Raw genomic sequence first — 23,664 nt, forward strand, 5'->3', positions numbered from 1 at the left:
CATCAGCGGGGAGGGCGCGCGGCGCTGCCGGGACCTGGCGACGGCGAGCAGGGATGGGGCGAGCGCACTCATGTTCCTTCTCACCCCCACCTCGCGGGCATTTCGAAGTCTCGCGTGCTGCTGTGGCTTCATTCATTCAACACGCTTCTCAGCGCGTCAGCTCAGAGAAGCCAGGGACTTCCAAGTGTGCGGAGCAGTCCGGCATTAGAATTGGAAGGCACTAGCATTGCCAAGGGTGGCTCTAAAGGCCACCCCTAACTGCACTCAACTCCCTCCAACTCCCACCCCGCACAAAAACAACAGAAGTTAAAGCAGGCAGCTTATTAGAAGATGCCCCTTCAAAATACCCTTCTAGTTAATCTCAGCACCCCCTCCCCGGATTGCTGTGTCTAAACCGCTCTTACCAAAAAATAAAACACATAAAAATAAAATAAAATTGGAACCGACACTAATTTCAGACTGTAAAAGAGAAAAATCCTAATTTTTTTAAGTGAACACGTTTTTTAAAGAAAGGAGCAAGTTTTTTCTCTCTCCCACTCGACCTTTAAGACAGTGCAGGTTCCAAGGTCCTGAGTAGATAATTATATCAAAAGCCGGAGAAAGGGATGGACACCGGTAGCTAGGCGAGGTTCTGGAATGGGACTCAGTCATTGATTCCTGTATGTCCGCCACTGGCGTGTTATATAAAAGCTGGACCTGGCCTTGAAGGTAAATCGTCAGAAGCCTCGAGCAAGAAAAACTGGGGTCAAATCTTAGGTATCTGATTAAAGTAACTGTCCTATTAACACCTGTCTCTGTCCCCAGAAGCCCACACACCTGGAAGAGACGTAAAATCTGGCCTGGATTCCCTAATCCCAGGGCCCTGCCCCTCCGCTTCAGGGCCCCGCCCCTCGGCGTTGCGCAAACTCCGTTGCTATCTAAGTCTTTTCGTCCTCCCAGCGCCCGTGGCTGTCAAAATCCGGAGTCCAGACTTCCTTAAGGCCCAGGGCACAGCTCCACGCATGCTCAGCACCTACCAGGGTCGAGCTCACACACGTGCTTACGACCCGCCGCGGCGCCTGCGCGGTAGCAGCGCGGAGTCGGTGCCCTTAGTACGGCACTGGAACCTTTTAGTCTCGCCGGCCGTGCGAACCCGTTTGTGCTCGGTATCCTAGTGCACACGCCTTGCAAGCGACGGCGCCATGAGTCTGACTTCCAGTTCCAGCGTACGAGGTGAAGTGGGGCCTGGGAGCGGGTGAGGCTGGTGAGGCTCACCGGTTGCTGCGCCCGCAGCTCAGCTGGGTTGTTTTACCGCTGCCCTACACGCCCGCCGGTCCTATAACCTTGAGATGCAGAAGGGCAAGTGCTCGGCCCGACTGCGGGCTCCGGCCGGGATAGGGAAAGGGGGCGAGGTCAGGGATGGATTGATGGTTTGGGGCCATGCGAGACCAGAGTCCACGTTTCCCCCAACTAGCCAAACCCTAACACCAAATGACCGCGCCGCTAGCTTTTCTTGTTCTCTTCTAAGACGCTTTCATATCCTTAAGTCACAGAGCCTGGAAAGAAAGGAAAGGTGGGAGAAAACAACAGCAAACCTGTTTACCCTTCTCCTGTTTCAGTCAGCGTCGGGCCACAACGTCGATTTCCTGCAATCCTGAAGCATTGCATGACTAATCACATCTTAGTTTTGCAGATTTTTTTTTTCCAGGGATGAATCCCAATCCGAGGTCTTCAGTTTTCCCGGTTTTTTGTTATGCCCCTGGCATCTGGCACTCGGTGGCAGTAGTCCAGGATAAAGAATTGAAACCCGCCTTCGTTGAACCTTCAGCTTTCTGAGTCTTCGTTCCCCAATGCTAGTACTTAGCGTTTGGAAACAGTATTTCGCAGAAAGTCCCTTATAATAAAATTAGGAGACTTTATAAGCAGTCATTTAGTGTGGAGTTTCACTTTATAACCATTCTTGGTGGTGATATAGTTGTTAATATAATACTGTGTACCAGACACACGGTATGTGTGATCTTTGTCCCTCTATAAAACACCACTTCGCAAGGTTTTGAGTAAAGGCAAAGAGATTGTCCAGAGGTCAATTAAAAATACGTTCAGTAAATATTGAGCATCTGTAGTGCCAGGTAATGTAAAGTCCCTACTAACTTGAGCCCTACTTTTTTAATAGGTAGTTTCCAAAAATTGGAGAGTTCCACTTCTGTTGACAAAATTTACCTGGCTAAGTAAGGGTGATATTCCATGACATTTCGAAGTTACTAATGATATAGAGATTATTATTTGCAAAAATTATATTAAAGGATACTTATCTTGAGACTTTTTTAATAGAGGCAGCTTGGTGCATTTAAAATAGGGTGTGATTTTTGTTTTTGTTTTTTGGAAAACTGTGTTCTCTTGGGAGTAAGACTTGTGAAATGAGATGTTCGTGTGACTTGTGCTGCTGATACTTTTAATTTTACAGGAAGACTGCACATGTTTGAGGTGGACCAAAAGATTCCACAATGTGTGTTTAAAATGTGGGATCTTTTTATGTACATGAACACTAAACGTTATTTAGGTTGCATATTATTGAAATGTAAAACAGGTGAACCCCTAGGACTTACCACTATCTGCAGGCTAGTCTGCAAGATTTCTTTTTTAAACAAGTTTTTTTGTTTTGTTTTGTTTTTCAAGTCTTAACCATAGAGGAATTCAAAGGCAACTTTCCCAATCATTTTCCATTGCCTAAGGAATAGGAAATCACTGAAGTAGGTTATTGGCTTCAACTGGAAGTATTCAGCTTTGTTATGAGGAGTGACTATGATCTATTTTTTGAGACAGAGTCTCACTCAGTGGCCCAAGCTGGAGTACAGTGTTGTGATCATAGCTCACTGCAACTTTGAACTCCTGGGCTCAAGCCATCCTTTCTCCTTGGTCCCCTGGCTTCCCAAAGTGCTGGGATTACGTATGTGAGACACCACACCCTGCCATGACTACTTTTTTATTTCACCAAAAAGCATACAGGTTGTCATGAGGACTGTAGGGAGAGGCCCAAAGCCTGTGTAAATCTCTTCTATCAACACTTCCCTCCTCAATATAGTAGTAAGTAGGCAGGGTAGGGACAGAGAATGTCAAAGCGATTTAACTTTTAATGTTTAGATCACACAAGTTTGGTTCTACTCTCAAACTTTAAACCAAATTTATTCCTACGGATTGAAAATCAATTTAGATCTTTTAATTGAGGGGAAGATACCATGTCTCTTCTCAATTAAATGAATTTGTAATTATAAAGGGCTTAGAATGATATATGACAATGGTAAGCACTATATAAATATATGTTAAATATAACGTGTGTACATATATGCATAACTCATGTTCATCTTCAGAAGAAAAATAAAAGGTAGTTTATAAATAAAATTTTACGGGGACAAGGCCAGGACTGGAATTGCACAGAGGCAATGAGAATGAATGATTGGAACCGAAATACTCTTAAGATCCTGATCACTGAGATAGCTCTTCATACCAGTATGGTCGATAAGACCATTAGTTTATTATATTTTCTAGTACTAAGTGGCCTTCACTGCCTACATGTCCAGTCTCTTATGATTCTTCCTCATATCCAAATAGATGACCTTTCTGAACATCATCCTGCTCCTTGATAACTCTAGCACTTATTGATTGCTTTCACCCTTAACCCTTTCCCTTCTGTTTGCAAGGAAGATGTTAACTCTTAGGCTGTTCTCTCTCCATGTCCTCCAGATGCCGTTTTATTTTACTTAAATCTTTGCCTCAGTGATACCTGTTGCTCGTAAATATTTAGCACCTCATGAAGATTTTCTTCTCTTCAGCCTAAAGTCACTCATAATTCACCCTCATCTTTAAAAAAAAAAAAGCCAACTAAACCAGATAATTTTAAAAGGCCTTCCTTAACCTGCCTTCCCCTGAAATCACTTTTTTTTAATTTACCCTCAAGTTGCAACATAGGGATTTGTCTCTTCATCTTGTATTTCGTTATCTATCCCAAACCCTGATCATTACAATGCTTGTAATCAAAATTACATTTCATAAATTCTTATCTCTTTTATATTCTTGTGTATTTTATTGAAACTAATTTTCTAATTCATTTAACCTCAACATAGGAAAATATTGTTTTGGTTCACTAAATTCACCAATCATTTAAAGTCACTATTTAAGGGTTTGTTTTTGTCTGAAAAGGAATGTATGGATCATACTGAAAATAAAGGGGATAGCTCCTGTAAGTTATAAACAATAAATGAAAAATAAGAGGGCTGGGCGCGGTGGCTCACGCCTGTAATCCCAGCACTTTGGGAGGCCGAGGCAGGCAGATCATGAGGTCAGAAGTTCGAGATCAGTCTGGACAACATGATGAAACCCCATCTCTACAAAAAATACAAAAAATTAGCCAGGCATGGTGGCACATACCTGTAGTCCCAGCTACTTGGGTGGCTGAGGCACGAGAATTGCTTGAACCCGGGAGGCAGAGGTTGCAGTGAGCTGAGATCACGCCACTGCACTCTAGCCTGGGCAACGGTGCGAGACTCTCTCTAAAAAAAAAAAAAAAAAAGAAAAAGAAGGGGGGAGTTTGGAGCTATAGATTGGCCAAATTGATGGTTGTTAGAGCTAGTTGAGGGTAAATGGGGTTCATTATAGTATTCCCTTTGTGTGTCTGAAATGGTCCATAATAAAGTTTTTTTAAACATAGCTTCTTATATATGCTTGAAGTTTTTTGTTTGTTTTTAATGTATGTATCAGAGAGTAAATTCCACACCCTGATACAGCAGGTTAAGAAGAAGGTAAAGATAAGTCATTTAGTATAAGAGCGATGCAGTGTAAGGACAGAAAAATTGCACATAGGAATTGCAAATTTAATGTAGTCATACATTATTTCTTTTGACTCAACCAACATTATTGAATACCACTTATATGCCAGGCCTTGTGAAAAAAAAAAATTACCAGCCTATGGGAGATCTAAGGGAAGGAAAGGTTTAAACACAGCTCCCCTCCCCCTCTCCTGACAGAAGAGAAGAAACATTATGATTCTATGGCAGTTGATGGTTGGCTGGAGAGGGCAGTTTAGAGCAGAAAAGGAGCTAAGGTAAAAGAAGCTGGGAGAGATTCCTAAGTTAAAGCAAAATAATGCTCACGGTAAAAAAAAAAAAAAAAAAAAAAAAAAAAAAAAAAAGCCAAAGATTGGGTTGTAAACAAGGCTGTTGAGTTTGGAAACAAGTCCATGTTTTCTCTCTTTCTGAATAATTTTAAAGAGAAAACCAAGTATTATACAATAGTATGCCAATGGAAGAATAAGCAAATGGGAGGATTATTTAGAAATTATTAGAAGTGTTACCTTTCTCAACATTTGTGATCTTTAATGGTATTTGTGCAGACACAAAGCACGGTTACACAAGGTCTGGTAGGGTGGGGTTTGACCTAATTACAGGAATTAACTGTTCCTTGAGAAATGTCTATAGAAAAGAAAAGCGAAGGCCGGGCATGGTGGCTCATGCCTGTAATCTCAGCACTTTGGGAGTCCGAGGCAGGCGGATCACCTGAGGTCAGGAGTTCAAGACCAGCCCGGCCAACATGGTAAAACCCCGTCTCTACTAAAAATTCAAAAATTAGCCAGGCATGATGGTGAGCGCCTGTAATCCCAGCTATTCGGGAGGCTGAGGGAGGAGAATTGCTTGAACCCGGGAGGCGGAGGTTGCAGTGAGCTGAGATTGTGCCATTGCACTCCAGCCTGGGCAACAGAGCAAGACTCCATCTCAAAAAAAAAAAGGTGAGGGTAATCCAGAAGAGGCAGAAATAATGCTCAGGGGCTGAGTGCCATGGCTCACACCTCTAATCCCAGCACTTTGGGAGGCCGAAGTTGGTGGATCACTTGCGGCCAGGAGTTCAAGACCAGCCTGGCCACATGGTAAAACCCCGTTTCTACTAAAAAAAAAAAAAAATTACAAAAAATTAGCCAGGTGTGGTGGTGCATACCTGTTATCCCAGCTACTCAGGAGGCTGAGGCAGGAGAATCGCTTGAACCTGGGAGTTGGAGGTTGCAATGGAGCCGGGATCCTGCCACTATACCCTAGCTTGGGCAGTAGAAACTCTGTCTCCAAAAAAAGAGAAAAACAAAGAATGCTCCGGATTTTTTCTAGATCCCAAGTCTGAACCAGTATCTGAAAGGTGCCAACAGAAATATCCGTCTGTCTGTGTATAATTTCCTTTTCCTTTAGAGTTGTCAGTGGCATCCACAGCTTTTTGCCAGAAAAGACTGATTCAGGCTGCAGTCATGAAATGATAAAATAGCAACATTTTTTTTTTTAACTTCTGAGAACTATTGCATTTGTCCCTAATGAGATTAGAGAATTAGAATTTGGGACGGGAAAAAATAAAAGAAATGGGAATTGTTTTCTCAAAACCTCAGAGCAAATACAAAGCTATTTTGCTCGAACACATGGTACTGTGACATTTGCACAGGGTCACAAGTGACCCTTGCTGGGGAGTAGGGGGTAGAGCACAAAGTGTGTGTTTTGATTCCCCATGTGTGTTTTGATGCCCCTATGGGGCAGCTAGTCTTGGGGATCTGGAGTCAGTTTCCATTTCTTTCAATGATGCCTTTGGTGTTACCCCTTTTCCATGTCAGTTATTCTGTCATCTCTCCCACCATCACAAAATCCAAGGGAGGTAAAGCTTAAAAAGAAAAGTCACCTGTGGGTGCAGTTGGTAAATTATATGAGAAAAAAGAATGCAAGAAGAATGTTTTAATGACTAGGAGAGATTGTTTTCACCTATCATGATGGGTTTCAAGTAGAAATTCCTATAGTATTCTCTTTTTAGATCATGAAACAAATTAATACTAGCCAAAGTTCTTTGTAGTTCTTTGGATCTCAGGACTTTTTGCAATATGTGGGTGCCATCCCAACAAATATGTTATGAAGTACTTTATAATTCACCTAAAAAGTAAAGTATAACTAAAATCAACAGCATTAAGGAAGTTATTTTATTCTTTTAGGATATTGCCCCCCTTTAAGTTTGTACTAAAGATGATGTTCAGCAAATGTTATGGTGCAATACTATGCAAAGCAGCATTTTAGCCCATTTTGTGATAGGTACGTTAGCTATTCAGAGTGGCTTTCCATTAGCTAAGGAGTGGATTGCTACAGCTCCTGGCAGAGGGAATGTTTTCTCAAGAAAGTTCCATGGTAAATAACATTAGAAAGGAAGATCATGAATCTAGCTAGAAGTCATAGCAAAGTTGCAGACCTGCTTGCATTAACCACAGGGTAATACCATGAAGTGGCACTAAAATTTGAGATAAATCTACACATAATGTGTACCTACTTAAAAAACGTCTTCTGATGAAGCCAAAGGTTTGAAGCTGTCAGATGATATATTAACTTGTCTTCTCAGTCATGCAGGACCTGGGAAAGACGAAATGTTAATGTTTATTAGGGAATTATAGCAAGAAAGAATGGAAATGTTATGGGAAGGAAAACAGTATAAATTAATTTGTTAAGAAAAGTACTACCGTGGTTGAAAATAAAATCCAAGGAACACGTTAATTAGAAAGCGAGGATAAACCAGAAAAGGCGGAAATTATGCTCTCTTACGAGATGAGCAAGATGCAGGAATAATTTAGATAAAGTCTAAATTATTAAATAAACTAGAAAAGAAGACCAACATACAAGAGACTGAGAATGATCCTTTCTATTACAGTTTTAGAAGACTGAGCTCCAGTTTTATGTAAGGTACTATTAGGTATGGTGAAATAAGAAATTTGACTCAATAGTGCAAGTAAACTATACAACTAATTATTCATTATGTGTTTTTATTTGGCCTTGGAATGTGTTTCTTTGTACTTATCTCTCTAGGGTTTTATTTGATAGTCTGGGAACTTATTTCAAACACTGAAGATCTGACTCAGGAAGTGCTGGGAAGGAGTCCAGTGTGTTTATCCTGACCCCTGTTCAACTTCTTCCTGCAGCCCACTCCATGCTGGGAATAGACAACTCTCCTCTGAGGCTGAGGCTAACCAGATTATGCAGAACTTTCTTCTCTCCATCATTGCCTGGAGCTGGGGTAGTTGTTAAGCCCTTGAGTTTCTAAAGACTTGAAAAGCTGCTTGAAAAGAATAACTAGATGGCTTGTTAGTCAAACAGTTTTTATTATTAGAAAGCAGAATAATGCCATTAAATTCAAAATGAATTTTATAGGAAAGTAAATTTAGAATTTATTAAATGGGAATATAACTATACTTATATTAATCATGTTTTCTATAAAAAATGAAGTTAGTACATTCTGATTTTTATTTTAATGAGAAAACACTTTGAAAATTTTTTAAAAAGGCCTTTTGAATGCAGAATGACTTTGAAACCTGGAATCCTGCCACATATATTCCTTTGAGTGTTTAACATTAAGGGTGGTTTTATTTTGTTTGTTTCTTTGGGTATCATTTCTCTTATAGCGTTCTGCAATAGTTGCAACTGAGTTTTGGTAAATTAAATCATTTAAAAATCACTAAGGGATCTTACTATTTAAACTCAAATGAGTCATTTTGTTAACATAACAAAATGTTATTTGTAATCTGAATTTTTATGTTTCAGGGCTTTTTCTTTTTTTTAAGCAATAGGTACCTGCAAGTTCACATGTTATTTAAAATCTACTTATAAACACTTTTTAAATGATTATTGAGCTTTGGGTTTTTTTAACTCCAGCTCTAAAATAATAATTTTAAGTTTCTTCTTCTTAATGTAGCTGTCATCACTCAGCAGAAAATACACAATTGCTTCAGTAAGGGCCAGGGAAAGTCATAACAAAGGACTATTATACCAGTGTTTTCTGGGCATTTTGTTAACATTAAAAGCCTTGGACTATTAGGATGCTTAATACTCAAAAACTGGATTTTCTGAACATTCATATGATATTATTAGTGTATATTATGGTTTTGATAATTATCTTTTTTCCTTCCCTGCTCTAGTTGAATGGATCGCAGCAGTTACCATTGCTGCTGGGACAGCTGCAATTGGTTATCTAGCTTACAAAAGATTTTATGTTAAAGATCATCGAAATAAAGCTATGATAAACCTTCACATCCAGAAAGACAACCCCAAGATAGTACATGCTTTTGACATGGAGGATTTGGGAGATAAAGCTGTGTACTGCCGTTGTTGGAGGTCCAAAAAGGTGAGGAAAACCATTCCTTCATACAGTACCATTTTTAATGTTATATTTCCTTTTAAATTATTCTGTCAGACTTGTATCACCAGATATTGTTATGATATCCCTTTTTTGTTGTTGTTGAGACAGTCTATTCTGTCATCCAGGTGGGAGTGCAGTGGTGGGATCTCGGCTCACTGCAACCTCCACCTCTGGGTTCAAGCGATTCTTGTGCCTCAACCACTGAGTAACCGGGATTACAGGCATAAGCCACCACGCCTGACCTGTTATAATATCCCCTTTCTTTTTCTTTCCTTCCTTCTTTCTTTCTTTCTTTCTTTCTCTCTTTCTTTCCTTCTTTCTTTCCTTCCTTCCTTCCTTCTTTCTTTCATTTTCTTTTTTTTTGAATCCTATTCTTCTTTGTCTTCCATACGCTCTTAAAGGAATATATTTTCTAAAATATCTAACCAGTATGCAGTAGAATTACATTGTACCTTCATCGAATTCAGGCAGATTTAACCATATTCTTGGCCAAAGAAAAGAGAAAAATCCCTTTAATTTGCTCTTAGGATTTCTTAGCTTCCACTGTCCCAGGAAGTGAAGTGTACAGCCTAATCACAAAGAGAAGCCAAAGAAGTAAAATATTTTTTTGAGCTTCCAAACACCGGATACTAAGACAAGTGTTAGAAATTTGAAAAGAAACTTCTTTAAAATTACCTGTAAAAACTTACCTGGTAAATGTCCTATACCTTCTTTCAGCTGCAACTCCTCCAGTTAAATATCTAACAATATAGGATCCTAAAATCTTATTTTCTTATATGAGAATTGTGTTTTATCAAGTCCCTTTTGGAAGTGTCATCTGTGAAACCTGCAGGTTTTAGACATGATGGCAGCTAGTAGTAGGCCGGGCGCGGTGGCTCAAGCCTGTAATCCCAGCACTTTGGGAGGCCGAGACGGGTGGATCACGAGGTCAGGAGATCGAGACCATCCTGGCTAACACGGTGAAACCCCGTCTCTACTAAAAAATACAAAAAACTAGCCGGGCGAGGTGGCGGGCGCCTGTAGTCCCAGCTACTCGGGAGGCTGAGGCAGGAGAATGGCGTAAACCCAGGAGGCGGAGCTTGCAGTGAGCCGAGATCCGGCCACTGCACTCCAGCCTGGGCCACAGAGCGAGACTATACTGTCTCAAGCAACTCAAAAGGATTTGTACACCGAATGGCTTTGGGATTTCTGGTGTGTTGTGAGAAACATAGTATAAACACTGTACTACCACTCTTAGCATTCAAATAAAATGAATTTCAGCAGGGCGTGGTGTCTCACACCTGTAATCCCAGCACTTTGGGTGGCTGAGGCAGATCACTTGAGCCCATTAGTTCAAGAGCAGCCTGGGCAACATAGTGAGACCATCTCTTGAAAAAAAAAATAGCCAGGCATGGTGGCATGCCTCTGTAGTCCCAGCTATTCAAGAAACTGAAGCAGGAAGATCACTTGAGCCCAGGAGATTGAGGCTACAGTTAGCTGTGATTGCACCACACTGTGTTCCAGCAACAGAGTGAGACCCTGTCTCAAAAAATAAAATACAATGGATTTTACAAAAAAAAAAAAAAATGACGTTAAAGGGCCCTCAAAAAAATCAATAAAAACGATGTATCTGTTTCTGAAAGCACATTATGTTTGGGATCTCTTCCCATAGTAGAGGGTCATTTTCACAAATAACTTGTCACAAATATGGAAGAAGCCACATACTAGGTACAGGCTAAGCTGTACCTTCTTATTTGGATTTCTCTAATCCAAATAATCCAAAAATTTGAAATCTGAAAGGCTCAAAAATTTGAAATATTTTGAACACTGACATGATACCACAAGTGGAAAATTCCACACCTGACCTCATGTGACGGTTCACCAGTTGAAGTCAAAACACAGGCACACAGGACACAGTTAATTCAGTGACCCAAAGGGAAAAAAAGGCCCCCCCAGCTGCTGATGTCGGTATTCTGGTGGTGCTGCTATGCTGCTTAATTTCCCGGAGCACTTTTTTTTTTTAACTGAATTAATGGTATGGTATGTTTTTTACTGTTAAGTACTCACATGTGAATACATGCAAGAAAATGTTTGCTTATCAGTAGCATATAAATTCGTAGTCGGGAATGATGGTGATGCAAGATAACCACAGATTGTCCACATGTGTGACTGAGATGGTGACACTTTTGCTTTCTGATGGTTCATTGTATACAAACTTTGTTTCATTCACAAAACTGTGTAAAATAGTGTATGAAATTACTTTCAAGCGGCTGGGCGTGGTGGCTCGCACCTGTAATCCCAGCACTTTGGGAGGCCGAGACGGGTGGATCACGAGGGTCAGGAGATCGGCTCCCGGCTAACACGGTGAAACCCCGTCTCCACTAAAAATACAAAAGGTTAGCTGGATGTGGTGGCGGACACCTGTAGTCCCAGCTACTTGGGAAGCAGAGGCGGGAGAAAGGCGTGAACCTGGGAGGCGGAGCTTGCCGTGAGCCAAGATCTAGCCACCGTACTCCAGCCTGGGCGACAGAGCAAGACTCCATCTCAAAAAAAAAAAAAATTACTTTCAGGCTACGTGTATAAGGTATATATAAAACATAAGTAAATTTTATGTTTAGGCTTGGATCCCATCCCCAAAGATAACCTCATTAGGGATATGCAAACATTTCAAAAGTTGAAAAAATCTGAAATCCAAAACTCTTCTGGTCCTAAACATTTTCTTTTCATTTTCTTATGACCAAGTATTTCAGATAAGGGTTACTGAACGCACACTAGAAAGCATATTTCACTCCTTTCTCCCAATAGGTTTGCTGTTGTACAATCCAATGATAAAGTACTTAGGTTATGCCATTTTGTTCAAAAACTCCTTGATGAGTATATTGAATATAAACCAAAAATTAATAGGCCCATTACAACAAATTATGAAGAGCACTATTCATTTGGAATTTGGAATTGTTGATAAGTACTAGTGGGGTTACTGGAAAATAGTAAAGTAATACATCTAGAAATTGTGGAATTTCTAAGTTGGAGTTTTATAGTTCTTTAGTCAGTGATCTTCAGTAGTTCATTTACTATCTACTATATGTGCATGCGTGAGAAACATTAAAGAGTAAAACAGATGTCACAGATGTATATAGTACATGCAGTGTAAGTGGTCTAAATAAATGGAAGCTAAGAGGAAGAAATTGGACCGTAAGGCTGGATGCAGTGGCTCACACCTGTAATCCTAATACTTTGAGATGCCAAGGCAGGAGGATCACTTGAGGCCCGGAGTTCAGGACCAGCCTGGGCAACATGGTGAGACCCAGTCTCTGTTTTTTTTTTGTTTGTTTGTTTGTTTGTGTCTTAATTAAAAATAGACCACATCTTCTGGGAAAGCATAGTCATATACTTGGGAGTCAAATTGCTCTGAGAAAAATTGGTAGCATTTGAATAAACTGCATATATTGGAGACTCTCAAAATCTGCAAGAAAGGACTTGTGAACAAAGGTGAAATGGTTAAAGAATCTAGTCTGGTTCTTGTACTGCCCTCCCCTCAAGGAATAAATCTAAATTGAGGAGAGTCTTGAGGACAGTGTGAGGAGTTTGTGACTCCAGACATGGGGAGCTTCTTGACAGGGGTTTCAGACATAGAGTTATGATACTTTTACCAGGGTGCTAGCTATGGAAATGGAGACAAATGAGCAGACATGAAACATTTCGGGGAAAGGATCAGCCAAATGCACTGACTTCTGTGTGAAAGACTAGGGGAGAAAAACTAAAGCTCATTGAAGGATCTAAGCATGTAGGATTAGAAGAGGGTTATGCCATTAACAGAAATAAGAGATTCGAGGTGAAAGGCTAATTTTCCAGGACAGCTATAAGTTCTGCTTCAGAGAGCGAATTTGAGGTGGTAGTTGAATGGAAATACACAGCAGACAGCGTGAAATGTGAGACATCAGGGTTGGAGATATAGATCAGCAAAACTGATGAGTCAAGTGTAGGAATGCAACTGATCTTTGATATGGATAAAAATCAAGGGCTAAATATGAAATCTTGGGGAATTTTCTGCATTTTGGAAAGGGCACAAGAGCCATTTAAGGAGATGGAATGGGCCAGAGAGGTTAGAATAAAACTAAAAATACCATAGCTTCAAAGTAGAAGAGGGAAAAGTTTCAAAGATTTAGTACTGAACATTGGCCTATGCAAAGATAGCTACGTGAATAGACAAGACTATTAGATTAAGCAATTGCCCTTTTGGTGTCATTTCAACGGAGTAATTAGAATAGAAGCTATATCCAGGTGAGTTAAAGTGTGAATTAACTAACAAAGAAATGACAGCAGTCTATGTCAGATTTCAGTAGATGCAACAGTGAATGGAAAGAAAAGTAAGATAATTGCTTGAGTGACCACTACAGCTTGGCTTTGAGATCAAGTAAAGTGTGTTTGCTTTGATTCAGTTTTCCCAGAGGGCAAAGAATCCAATGAAGTAAATGTGGGCTTTCATGAACTAAGATCTCAAATATTTTGGGAAGAATCACCAATGGATACAAACTAGTGGTGTAAATGTTTATTAGACTTTATAATTCAGAACATTCCAGGATTATTCTTTCATTTTACAATTTAGAGTTTCCAGATGGTTAGGCCAGAGACTGCCATTTCCCGTAGGTGAACTTCAGGAGAGAGAATGAGACCAGTCATTTTATTTCCAGTTTTCTCCTGCCTTTTTTTTTTTTCCCTCTGGCTTATCTTTTATGCCATTTAGTGATCCTCTTTGTGTCTTGAATTTGTCAGTTCTGAATTTTCATTGCATCTTGGGCACTTATTCCTGCATTAATCAATTAACAGTTTGCTTTGAATATTATCCAAGTTAACAAATGTTAATATTCTTCAGACACTTTTGGAAACTCCCCACATTCCTGTGGTTCTAAGGTTATCACACAGGTGCCAAGTCACACACTTGCATGCCAGTTCACAAAGACTAATTAATACCTTTGATTAAGTGGCTACCTTTAGTTTATAGTCAGTAATTTTTCCCTCATACAAACCAGTTGTATTTATAACAAAATTTAAACATCATTTTACCAATGGAAAAAATGTTATATGCGATACAAACTTCAATTCTAATTCATTCTTAAGGTGCAGTCACTAGTAACCTGTTATGTGTCTGTAACATTTTGAGCAGGTGTCTCAACACCAGTGAATCAGATTTCTTAGTAATGTGCAGAAATTACTTTTTTAAAAAACATATCCTTCCCTCTTGTCCAGTGCTTCTCTTGCCAGCATTGGTATGTCATCTGATGTTTCAGAAATTGGCTTGGCTTTTTTTTTTCTTTTTCTTGAGACAGAGTCTGGCTCTGTCACCCAGGCTGGAGTACAGTGGCGTGATCTCAGCTCACTGCAGCCTCCACCTTTTGGGTTCAAGCAGTCCTCGTGCTTCAACCGCCTGAGTAACTGTGATTACAGGCATGCACAACTGTGACCGGCTAATTTTTGTATTTTTAGTAGAGGAGGTTTCACCATGTTGGCCAGGCTGGTCTTGAACTCCTGACCTCAAGTGATCCACCCACCTTGGCCTCCCAGAGTGCTGGGATTACAGGTGTCAGCCACTGTGTCCAGACCAGAAATTGGTTTATTTTATAATACAGTCTTCCCTCGGTGACCGTGGATTGGTTCCAGGACCTCCCATGGATACCAAAATATGAGAATGCTCAAGCCCCGATTTAAAATGACAGTATTTGCCTATAAGCTATGCACATAATCCTGTATACTTTAAATTATTATATCATCTCTTGATTGCACATAATATCTAATACAGTGTGAAGGCTATGTAAATAGTTGTTATACTGTATTGTTTAGAAAATAATGACAAGGGGCCGGGCGCGGTGGCTCAAGCCTGTAATCCCAGCACTTTGGGAGGCCGAGAGGGGCGGATCACGAGGTCAGGAGATCGAGACCATCCTGGCTAACACGGTGAAACCCCGTCTCTACTAAAAAATACAAAAAACTAGCCGGGCGAGGTGGCGGGCGCCTGTAGTCCCAACTACTCGGGAGGCTGAGGCAGGAGAATGGCGTGAACCCGGGAGGCGGAGCTTGCAGTGAGCTGAGATCCGGCCACTGCACTCCAGCCTGGGCGGCAGAGCGAGACTCCGTCTCAAAAAAAAAAAAAGAAAATAATGACAAGGAAAAAAGTGTACATACTCAGTACCTATACAATTATTTTAGCGAGTATTTTCTATCCGCAGTTGGTTGAATCCGTGGATGTGGAACCCACAGATACAGATGGGGCCGACTGTATTTCACAAAAGGGCTGTCCATATTTGAAGTGAGAATGAAATGAGCCAGTATAGAGGAAATGATTAAAGTGACTACAGGGAAAAATAGTATTTGAGACAGTGGTATCTTGACAAAGGCTGGAAGGAAATGAGAGTAAGAGCACAGATGTGAAACGCAGCCTTAAAAAGGAAGAGAGAGTCTTGCTTTCGAAACAAAAAGATGAAAGGACTCTGATGTAAGAGGGAAGGTTATGGGATGTAGTATTGCTAGATTCCTCTCCCTGCAACTTCAGGTTGGTTACATCATTTGCTGAGTTGTATTATGGCCACCTAGGAGGCAGTTCAAACAAGGACAGCAAAAGAATACAGACTAAGAAGAAAGAGAGGAAAGACTTCCCAGTTAACATCAGGAGCTCAACTGAAACTGAAATGAAATGCAACTGGACAATTTAGACTCATTTTCTTTCATTTACAGTGGAAGATTTGAGTTTGATACTTTTGTCATTGGTAGTAGGCTTGATCCTGGGTTGTTTTTTGTTGTTGTTGTTGTTGTTGGGGAGGGGGCGGGTGTTGGGGGAAAAAGAGAAATCCTCCATCCTGTTAATGGCTTAGAAGTGGGTTTTACTGAGTCTTTCTTCATAAAACGATATTCTGAATGTTGGTGACATTCCTTGGCCAATCCACATAAAGACAGTCTTACAAAAACCTTAATTTCTCTTTGTTTTTAGCTCTTCATTAATAGCTCTTAATTTCATATTATAGTTACTGTCTTAGGTTTACTGAAGTAGGTACATAAGAATGGTATAAAATGTCATAATCTCTAGGGTAGTCTCAAAAAATCTCATTACTTCAGTTTTCTTTCTCAACCAAAACAAGCATATTTTTCTGGACAGTTTATGGTGATGAGCCAAAATGGTGCCAGGCAACTTCCTTGGGACAGAAAATCAAAACTAATATAAAGTACAAAGTTCAGAGAAGGAAGATAGTCTTTAAAAGAAAATTGTTTCAGGTGGAAGAGATAAGTCAAAGAGGAGCATTTTTTCTACCTTGAATTACCCTCAAAACAGAGACATAACTTGAGATGTGGGACTATGAAAAAGAAATCTTGTGTTTTTATGAAGATCCAAATAGCATTGCTAGCTTTCCAGGTGGAGAGCAAGGATCTCCAGTGTTTTTTCTACTGAACCTTTATTCCAGCTTCTTCTAACATTTTCTTCCCCACTTTTAAAGATATTTGGGATTTGTAGTGTTCAAATTAGGTTAAAAACATAAAAGGATGTTTTCTGGACATAAAGGAAATTTGATTTATAGTCTTTTTCCAGGATTTGTTAATAAACAAACACTGACATCTTACAACAAATTGTGTCAATACTACATGAACTGAATTTAATATTCTTTGTGTGTTTTTTTCATAATTTAAAACAATTTAACAAATTTCAAAATTTTTAATGAAAAAGGGTTAATAAAATTCTCATTTTTGTATATTATTTAATGTAAAAATTACTGTACTTCCTACATTGTATTTGAAAGTATATAAAGCCAGGCACAGTGGCTTAGGCCTGTAATTCCAACACTTTGGGAATGTAACTGGCAATGTAGTGAAACATTGTCTCCACAAAAAAAAATGTAGAAATCAATTGAGTGGGATGGCATGCACCTATAGTCCTAGCTACTCAGGAGGCTGAGATGGAAGGCTCACTTGAGCCTGGGAGATTGAGGCTTCACTGAGCTGCGATTGCACCACTGTGCAATCTAATTTAATCTCTTTAAAAAAAAAAGTGTATATCCGCCACACATTATCTTTTTCCTGCTTAGGTCAGAAATAAAGCAAGACACATAACACAGTAACTGGGGTTACGTGGTATAAAAAGTACCATTGAAAAAATATGTCTCTGAACAAAATTATACGCCTAGTTTACATTTTAAAGGCATAAAAGCTTTGTGCACTTTAAGCACATGAAAGTTTATTAACTAATAACCGGGATAAACTTGCTTTTTAAAGAAATGTTTATTTGTTTATGTGTTTGCTTTTAAGAATATGAAGAAACAGGCTAATTTCAGTTTTTAGGCAGAATTGGGTGGTTAGAAAAAGTGTATTCTCACTTTCGACATATGACTTTCTTAATATTTTGTAAGATTTTCTTTGTATATTTTTCTATAGATTTCTCTCCTACTCTGTGTATGAAAGAAAATAATTTGAGAAAATGTTAGTTTCTAATATTTTCAACGTAAGATTAAAAAAGAAAAGTTAAACATGCCATTTCAGTAAGTTATTTAGAAATATTTCATTTTTCAGAAATGTAGCCTGTGTGGATTTACAGTGAAGTGTTTTGTGTGTGCTATTTATAAAAATAGAATCTTTACAGTGTAAGCTTTTATACTCACTGTAAAATCATCTGTGTTTGTTTATTAAACATATGTCACTTTGAAATGCTGTACTTTGCTATGGGATACATTTTAGTTTAATTTTTATAGCCTCTTTCCTCATCCATGCCAAGAAAAAACTGAAAGCTTAACTATATGTTTTTGCATCAAAGGCTTGTTTCTAATATGAATATACTGTGTACCACATCTTATTGACCTCAAAAAAAGAAATAATGTAAACTTTACATATATTACATTTACACTGCCCTCTATGACAGGATAGAGTTTATATCTGAAAATATAAGATATACCAATGACTTGAGTTTTTCTGTGATTTTTAACTAATTTAGTGCCTCTTGCAATTATTTACAGATAGATTAAAATTTGATTACTTTAACATCAAGTAGACTTTTGGATATCAAAGTTTAAGATTAAATACCATCATTGTCAAGTTTCACTGATCTATTATATTCCCTGCACTGCACATAATGAGGTACTTGTTACTCATAAGGCTAAGGCTCCTCTTACTTTACTCTTCTGAATAGTCTTCTTCAAAGCAACAGTGTACCTTAAACTAAACAGTGAAACTCTAGATTTTAGATTGCAGATACATTCAAAACGCCAAGATTAATGCAAAGTTGCTAGCTCTCGTCATTTGACATGAAATAGAAATAAAAGATACAAATATAGAGAAGCAAAAAAATTACTGATAATTATACCTTCTAAGTGTAAAATCCTGAGGAGTTAAGTAAAATATTATTAAATTCTTATTTTTTCATTTTATAATAGAGAAGGATATACTTGTTAAAAATGATTTTATATAGTAAGAGTTCAGATATGAAAATAACTAATTATAATAGTGTTTAAAAATATGACAGAAATAATCTTACCAGAATATACATGAGATCTAACAATGAAAACTACAAAAGAAATTAAGACTTGGCAAAAAATATTCTCAAGCTTATCTGGAGGAATAAAGTGATAAAGTTAATAAAGTTAACAAAGACGAATAATGAAGGAAAACTAGCCCTACAAAACACTGAAATGTTTAAAATACAAATATCCCAGTGTAGTAGGCTGATCAACATAACATAGAAGCTATAAATAGGTGCTTTCACATGTATAATTTATTTTGATAACATTATGAATAAAGGTATTAGTGTGGGAAGCAACAGCCTCCAGTAATACTGAAGCAACAGGATCTTAGAACAGCATTTGCAAAGTGTGTTCTACAGAAAACTATGATAATAGAAATCAAAATTTAAAGTGTCCATAGTCCAGTCACCTTGAGAAACTCTGGGGTAAAATTGTGTTTTTTATAGCAAAATTAAAATAATGTGTGCTGTGATTCAAATGGGCTATATGAAATGTGAAATCATGAAAATGAACGGAAATTTATATTTGTCACATCTCTAGAAGAAAGCTGTCTCCATGAATGATGTTAAAAAGGGAGATATTGGCATGTTTGTATGAAAGTGGAGAAATTGAGAACATGAAAAAATAAGCAAAATGAAAAGATTTGGGAAAGATTGCTGCAAAAATAAAGGGATAATATGCAAATTGATTTTTATTTTTTATTTTTATATGTTTTGAGAGCAAGACTGGAGTGCAGTGGTGCAGTCTCGGCTCACCAAAACTTCCACCTCCCAGGTTCAAGCTTCAGCCTCCCGGGAAGCTGGGATTACAGGCACTTGCCACCATGCCTGGATGATTTTTGTATTTTTAGTAGAGACAGAGTTTCACCATGTTGGCCAGGCTGGTCTTGAACTCCTGACCTCAAACGATCCACCCATCGCAGCCTCCCGAAGTGTTGAGATTACAGGCATGAGCCATTGCGCCTGACCACAAATTGATTTTAAATAAATGAACTTAAACTCTTAGAAGTAAATAGGCAATAGACATATTCACTAGAAAGGAATGTAACTAATAATATATAAACATAAAAAAGGCCTTCAACACTCATCAAAATCACAGTGAAATTCAGTAAATGATGGGTGTATTATGCTGAAGTCAATTTCTTCCTCTTACTAAGTAGTATAGTTTACATATGCTGTTTAAGAAAGCCTATATAAGACAGCCAAGAAAATCTTTTAGGTGATGTTATGTGAATTAAGCATCACCTTCCACTCTGCCAAGCATAATACTGATTTTGAGATTAGATGTTTCACATTCATTCTTTCTCTTCCTAGTTCCCATTCTGTGATGGGGCTCACACAAAACATAACGAAGAGACTGGAGACAATGTGGGCCCTCTGATCATCAAGAAAAAAGAAACTTAAATGGACACTTTTGATGCTGCAAATCAGCTTGTCGTGAAGTTACCTGATTGTTTAATTAGAATGACTACCACCTCTGTCTAATTCACCTTCGCTGGGTTCTAAATGTGGTATATTGCAAACTGCAGCTTTCATATTCATGGCATTTGTCTTGATGAAACATCGTGGTGCACATTTGTTTAAACAAAAAAAAAAAAAAAAGAAAGGAAAAACCAACCTCGTGGCCTGTGGGTTATTTTGGTCTTGTAAGGATCCGTTTCTTTAAAATACTGACATATAGAGTTGTATCTTACATAGAATATAGTTGTATCTTGAAGTCAACATATTAAATTATTCTCAAAATTATGTATTTGCAGATTGTACTTGTAAGTTTCAAAGAAAAATTACCGTCTTTTCATATTAACCTAGAAACTAAATATGATGTGATACAGCTATATAAATTTCTTAATACAATCTAGGAAAGACCTGTTGTGACCTTGATTTTCCTGACATTGGAAATGACACTGAGAAAGTATGGCTTCTGTTTTTCACAGTTTTCGACCAAAATAATTGATGAATGTTATTCTGCTTAATTTCACAAGTAAGGTCAATAATAAAGGGGTGGTAACTTCTTCGTATTCATCTTCATAGATATTTAATGAAGATGGCTCCATTAAAGGAGCCAATAGTGAAAATTTAGTTAAAAGTGATATTAGATTTAAATTAGTCATGAAGAATGTCTTAAAATCTAATGTGCCAGAATTCTGGCCCAAGGAATGGTAAGCACTTGAACTGAGGACTTTGAAGGAATTGGAGCACATAATGTCAAGCCTTTTAATCACTAAGCCACATATCCTGACAGAAATAGTAGTCACAAGATTAGATCAAAGGCGTGGGAAGATTTTTTTTTTCCCACTCTAGCTAATGAAGCACTGGCTTTTAAATTGTGTGATCTTTTTCTTAAAAGCAAAAGTTTGAAGACGAGTGTTTGTTTATGTAATATTCTTCAAAGACTCAGAGCAGAAACATTGCATTCATTGTTGATTCAGAAAAAAAAATATAAAAACAAAATAATTAGCAATAGAAGAGTTAAGACAAATAATTCATAATATTTTTAAAGAGAGATTAGATTTTTGAATTTCATACGTTAGAAGGAAAATCATGGCAAAATATATAGAAAATTGGGCAAACATAATTGAAATTGATTAAGCTGGTAAACATCTTCATTATTTATTTTAGTATACATGAATTCTCAGTAGTAGTCGATCACAGGTTTGTACTTGATAAAATCCATTTACCTTGACAGGAATCAAACCTGACATCAACATTCCTCTGTAATATATCATCATGGCTATTTTTAAATACATAGTTTTGTGTATTACTGTAGATAAAAGTTGGTAACGGAATTGTACAGTGGTTTTAAGAAGCCTGTGTAACTAACTTGGATATGTCTTTAAGTCACATATTCATCATAAAATCTAAAATCCTACAAACTGATTCTATTAGATTCTTAAGGTAAATTTTTTCTTTGCCCACCTCCTTTTTAAAATAAGTATACATGTCAACAAAACAGAGCAATCATGCTTTTAAAGATGAATTGTTTTGTAGAAAACTAAATGCATCAGCTCCCAATGTTTCTGATAAAGGGACATCCTTCTAACATAACAGACTGTTCTTTATCTTGAATTTGAAATTATATTGTTAGTCATGCGTTTTTGTAACGTCAGGGGGAACCTGGTACCAGTTCTCAAAACTGTAGGATTATATGAGTGTGTGTATATGTATGACCACCTTACTGTGAAATATAGATCTTGAGCATTTTGAAAGGCCAAAATAATTAGGTAAATGTATTTTCAAGGTCATGTTAAAATTTTTACATGCTCTTGAACTAGCATTCATTTATGATTAAAACCTTTTCAGGTTATTTAACCTAAACACCAAGGTGAGTGTGGTTAGGTTAATATGAGATTTTTTTTACACAGAAATCATCGTGTGCAATTACTGTTCTAGCTAAGCACCTTAATGCTTCTAAGTGCTTTTTATTTCGTTGAGGCAAGACAAGTGGGGCTTTCATCCTTTTTCTCTGTGTCATTTATATTCTGATTACTTCTGAAGAGTTTTTACTAGGTTGAGAAGTTTCTAATGTGAAAAACCTTGTTCATCTGTTCATGCAACAGACATTTATTAGGCATCTGTAGACCATATAATTGAGACAGAGAAACATTTTGGAGAATTAGAAGCTCACACTATTTATGGCATAGGTTATATAATTATGGTAATTTATGATTTATTCTCTTGACAAAAACAGCTACAACCATGTATACCTACTATTTCGACTACAAAGTAGGTGAGATTTTTTGATTTTACATTAGTTAGGTAGGTTTTTGATTTGATTTTGCTTTAAGATAGGCGTTGACTATGACTCCTGATTAGCAACATACGGTATTTTGTGCTTGGGTATCTGTGAGGGTGTGTAATTCTAGCTGTCAAAAGCTGTGCTTTTTCTCCTTGATTTTAATACTAGCTGACCTCAGGCAAAGCCACTCACCTCTCAGCCTTTTAAATTGTGAAGTGAATGGACTAAATGGCATTTTAGGCAATTGTTCCCAGATTCTAGGCCAAGACTAAATTTTCAGCTCTCCTCAAAGGAAAAATGTAAATAATGCTGATAGAAAGCTCAAATTTGATTTTTTATTATGATTATTTCAGCTCTTATGGTATTGAAGTGTCTTTTATGAAATGTTGATGGTAGTAGCTTGGCAAAATAATAAGGTGGCAGCACAATATTGGTCCCTATTTTTTTTTTTTTCACTGCTCCATGGAATTTAAGAGTCTGGAAACCACTAAGCTAACATCCTATCTAAAGGTCTGAGACTTATTAAGGTATTAAAATAACAGTTTTCTTTTGAAATTTAGTTTGTGTTATATGGAATTTTTCATTAGCACAATGTGTTGACGCTTCACGGAAAGTTACTATTAAAAAAAAAAAAAGTCTTTACTTTCGTTCGGTTTACCATCATGGATCCAAACCAAGGGTAAAGGCAATACATCCTAATGTCTTCCCAACCCATAACTTTAAATGATTAAATAAAACACACAACAGGGAGATCGATTGTTAACATGTGTTAACTGAAATTGCCAGGAATCACCCTAAAGGGGAAAAATTGTCTAATCAGTAAAGAAATATAAAATTATAAATTAGAAGTGTTGCTGTGGTGTTAGCTCTTACATCCCTGAACAACAAAAAAGACAGTTCAACACCAAGCATGGAACAGAAAAATGCTGAGCTTAGAATGTTGTCAGCTAGATATTGTGTAAAGTAGATGTTCTCTTTAATACCTGTATCTCTGTGGATAATGTATTTCTAGTTCTTCCAACCTGTCCCTTACAGATAACCAGAAGTTAATTCATGTTAATAGTTTATTCTTTAATTGTGACACCATTTTCATTTGTAAATATGCAGCATTGTGTAGATTCCCAGCTTTTTCATTTAAAATAATTTTGAGCGTTGTCCACCTGCCTGAATGCTCATTACTGGGAGGTAAATAATTTTTCTGCTGGTGATACTGTTTGCCAACAATTTCATAAGCAGTGGTTTATCTAACTCATTATACAAGATAGACATGAGATACAGACAAGAG

At 37.8% G+C, this 23,664-nt stretch overlaps 1 protein-coding gene across 3 annotated transcripts; it reads left to right on the forward strand.

The window, feature by feature from the left end:
• Nucleotides 1-967: 967 nt before the first annotated feature.
• Nucleotides 968-23,361, forward strand: CISD1 (CDGSH iron sulfur domain 1). Of its 3 annotated transcripts, none has more exons than XR_001007166.1 (4): nt 968-1,212; nt 8,951-9,156; nt 19,958-20,154; nt 20,675-23,361. XR_001007166.1 is itself a non-coding variant. In XM_011990342.1 (4 exons), the coding sequence occupies exons 1-4, from the start codon at nt 5,034-5,036 to the stop codon at nt 20,045-20,047; spliced, it is 435 nt and encodes a 144-aa protein (XP_011845732.1). In that variant the 5' UTR covers nt 5,030-5,033; the 3' UTR covers nt 20,048-23,361. The 3 variants fall into 3 exon arrangements, 2 of the variants coding, with proteins under 2 accessions (XP_011845733.1, XP_011845732.1); XM_011990342.1 differs by lacking the exon at nt 968-1,212 and adding exons at nt 5,030-5,077; nt 7,958-8,052 and having other exon boundaries at nt 19,958-23,361; XM_011990343.1 differs by having other exon boundaries at nt 19,958-23,361.
• The last annotated feature ends 303 nt before the right edge of the window (nt 23,362-23,664 follow it).

Source organism: Mandrillus leucophaeus, unplaced genomic scaffold (assembly GCF_000951045.1).
Source record: "Mandrillus leucophaeus isolate KB7577 unplaced genomic scaffold, Mleu.le_1.0 Scaffold378, whole genome shotgun sequence".
NCBI lineage: Eukaryota > Metazoa > Chordata > Mammalia > Primates > Cercopithecidae > Mandrillus > Mandrillus leucophaeus.

Bases quoted from the DNA above. Each gene is read 5' to 3' on its own strand.
- CISD1 (XM_011990342.1), top strand. From the start codon at position 5,034: ATGGTTGGCTGGAGAGGGCAGTTTAGAGCAGAAAAGGAGCTAAG. The intron at 5,078-7,957 runs GTAAAAGAAGCT...TTCTTCCTGCAG, and splicing joins AGAGCAGAAAAGGAGCTAAG to CCCACTCCATGCTGGGAATA. The intron at 9,157-19,957 runs GTGAGGAAAACC...TTCTCTTCCTAG, and splicing joins GTTGTTGGAGGTCCAAAAAG to TTCCCATTCTGTGATGGGGC.